This window comes from Cebus imitator, unplaced genomic scaffold (assembly GCF_001604975.1).
Source record: "Cebus imitator isolate Cc_AM_T3 unplaced genomic scaffold, Cebus_imitator-1.0 Scaffold58, whole genome shotgun sequence".
NCBI lineage: Eukaryota > Metazoa > Chordata > Mammalia > Primates > Cebidae > Cebus > Cebus imitator.
This window is the reverse complement of record NW_016107373.1, coordinates 414874-417519: the sequence shown is the minus strand read 5'-3', so window position 1 is coordinate 417519 and position 2646 is coordinate 414874. Positions and strand designations below refer to the sequence as shown.

Below are 2646 nucleotides of genomic sequence, written 5' to 3'. Positions count from 1 at the left end.
GCAGTGGTGCAATCTTGGCTCACAGTAACCTCTGCCTTTTGAGTTCAAGCAATTCTCCTGCCTCAGCCTCCCAAGTAGCTGGGATTACAGGCACACGCCAACATACCCAGCTAAGCTTTTGTATTTTTAGTAGAGCTGTGACCTTGATTTGCAAGGTGAACTTGATCGCTTTGTTCATGCATGTTGGCCAGGCTGATCTTGGAATGCCTGACCTCAGGCAATCCACCCACCTCAGCCTCCCAAAGTGCTGGAATTACAGGCTTGAGCCACTGCACTTGGCCTTATTTTTAATTTTTAAATAAAAATTTTTTTCAGCCTGGGCAACATAGGGAGACCCCATTTCTAATAAAAATAAAACAATTAGCCGGACGTGGTGGCATGCACCTGTAGTTCCAGCTACTTGGGAGGCTGAGGTGGGAGGATCACTTGAGCTCACTGTTGAAGCTGCAGTGAGCCATGATAGCCCCACTGCACTCCAGCCTGGGTGACAGAGGGAGACCCTGTTTCAAAAAAACAAAAGTATGGAGAAGAGGGTCTCACTGTGTTGCCCAGGCTGGTCTCCAACTCCTGCCTGGGCTCAAACAATACTCCCAACTTGGGCTTCCAAAGTGCTGGGATTACAGGAATGAGCCACAATGTCCGGCCTAAATGGATTTTAATGTAACAGTGTAAAATGTTCATTGATGTGCTTTCAGATTCCACACTGAACTAACTTTAAAAAGCTGCTATCAGCCGGGCATGGTGGCTCACACCTGTAATCCCAACACTTTGGGAGGCTGAGGTGGGCGGAACACCAGAGGTCAGGAGTTCAAGACCAGTATGACCAATATGGCGAAACCCCATCTTAAAATAAATAAATAAATAAATAAAGCTGCTATCACTGAGTGTGGCAGTTTATGCCTGTAATCCCAAGTACTTGTGCTGAGGCAGGAACGTCACTTAAGCCCAGGAGTTCAAAGCTGTAGTAAGCTATGGTTGTGCCACTGCACTCCAGCCTGGGTGAAAGAGCAGGACCTTGGCCCTAAAAAAAGAAGAGGCTGCTCCTTCTCAAGTTCTGGTATAGTGTTAAAGAAGAATACGCCTATTTACCTGAAAAGGTTATGAAAATCCTCTTCCATTTTCCAAATATGTATCTGGGAGGTCAAGTTTTCTTCATATACCTCAAGCAAAGCAACATATTGCAACAGGCTGAATGCAGAAGCAGATAGGAGAACGTAACTATTTGCTGTTAAGCCAAATATTAAAGAGATTTGCAAAAATGTGAAACAGTGCCATTTTTTTCCCTTTTTCTTTTTTTGGAAAATATAGTTATTTTACAAAAAATTGTTATTTATATTACTATGTAATGGGCTATTAATGAATCATTAATTGTTTGTGTAATTACTCATTTGAGAAATTTCCATTTAAATTTCTAGTATGTAAATACCTATAAATAGAACTCACGTAAACCAAAGCTCTTTGGAATCTTTAATAATATTTAAGAGATACAGGGCTTCTGAGACCAAAGCATCTGAAACCACTTCCCTGGTGACTGGTGGCCAGCAGATGAGACTGTGCTGAGGAAGCTGATAGGAATTTGATTGCTGGATGGGGAATTGTTGACCCAGAGCTCTCTGGGAGGGATGGATGGTTGTCCCTAAAAAATCTCTCTTTCATCAGAATGGACGCGATCTCTCTATCTGGTCCAGTGGCAGCCGGCACATGAAGAAGCAGACATTTGTGGTACATGCAGGGACAGATACAAATGGAGATATCTTTTTCATGGAGGTAGGTGCAGGTTCATGCTGGGGGCCCAGAGGTCTATTTGAGAGTCACAGGGAATTCCTAGAACCGATGCTAGAATATTTTCCTCATTTCTCTCATTCATCTTCATGATCCATTTATTATTAAATTATCATATTTTTGTTTTGTTTTGTTCTTTTGGGTTTTTTTGATATAGTCTTGTTCTGTCACCCAGGCTGGAGTGCAGTGGCTCAGTCTCAGCTCACTGCAACCTCTGCCTTCCGGGTTCAAGAAGTTCTCCTGCCAATTAGCTGGGATTACAGGCACCAGCCACCATGCCTAGCTGATTTTTGTATTTTTAGTAAAGATGGGATTTGACCATGTTGGCCAGGCTGGTTTCAAACTCCTGACCTCAAGTGATTCACCCATCTTGGCTTCCCAAAGTGCTGGGATTAGAACCATGAGCCACCGTGCCTGGCCAGATTATGAGATTAGATGATACCCATTTCTTTTCTTTTTCTTTTTCTTTTTTTTTAAGACGGAGTCTCGCTTTGTCACCCGGGCTGGAGTGCAGTGGCATGACCTTAGTTTACTGCAACCTCTACCTCCTGGGTTCAAGCGATTCTCCTGCCTCAGCTTCCTGAGTAGCTGGGATTATAGGTGTGCGCCACCATGCCTGACCAACTTTTTGTATTTTAATAGAGACAGGGTTTCACCATGTTGGATACATAAAGATATCTATGTATAGATGATATAGTCACATTGTTCATAAATCAGAATAACACAAAATAGTACACATTGGGAAGTCTTGCACTCATAACTGTCCCCTTCCGCTTAGTTCCCCACTTGCCTCACCCCTTCATCCTATAGCCAACCACTTTTATTGGCTTCCTTTGTAAATTCCAGTGGGTTTTTTTTTTTTTT

At 42.9% G+C, this 2646-nt stretch overlaps 1 protein-coding gene across 50 annotated transcripts in view; it reads left to right on the top strand.

Annotated features, from left to right (window-relative positions):
• The window catches only part of MADD (MAP kinase activating death domain), a 58125-nt gene that overhangs the window by 43490 nt on the left and 11989 nt on the right, over positions 1-2646 (top strand). For all 50 annotated transcript variants that reach the window (XM_037738798.1, XM_037738796.1, XM_037738806.1 and 47 more), the window contains one exon: positions 1660-1767. In XM_037738798.1, coding sequence (XP_037594726.1) covers positions 1660-1767 — 108 coding nt within the window. The remainder of the gene's footprint in view (positions 1-1659; positions 1768-2646) is intronic.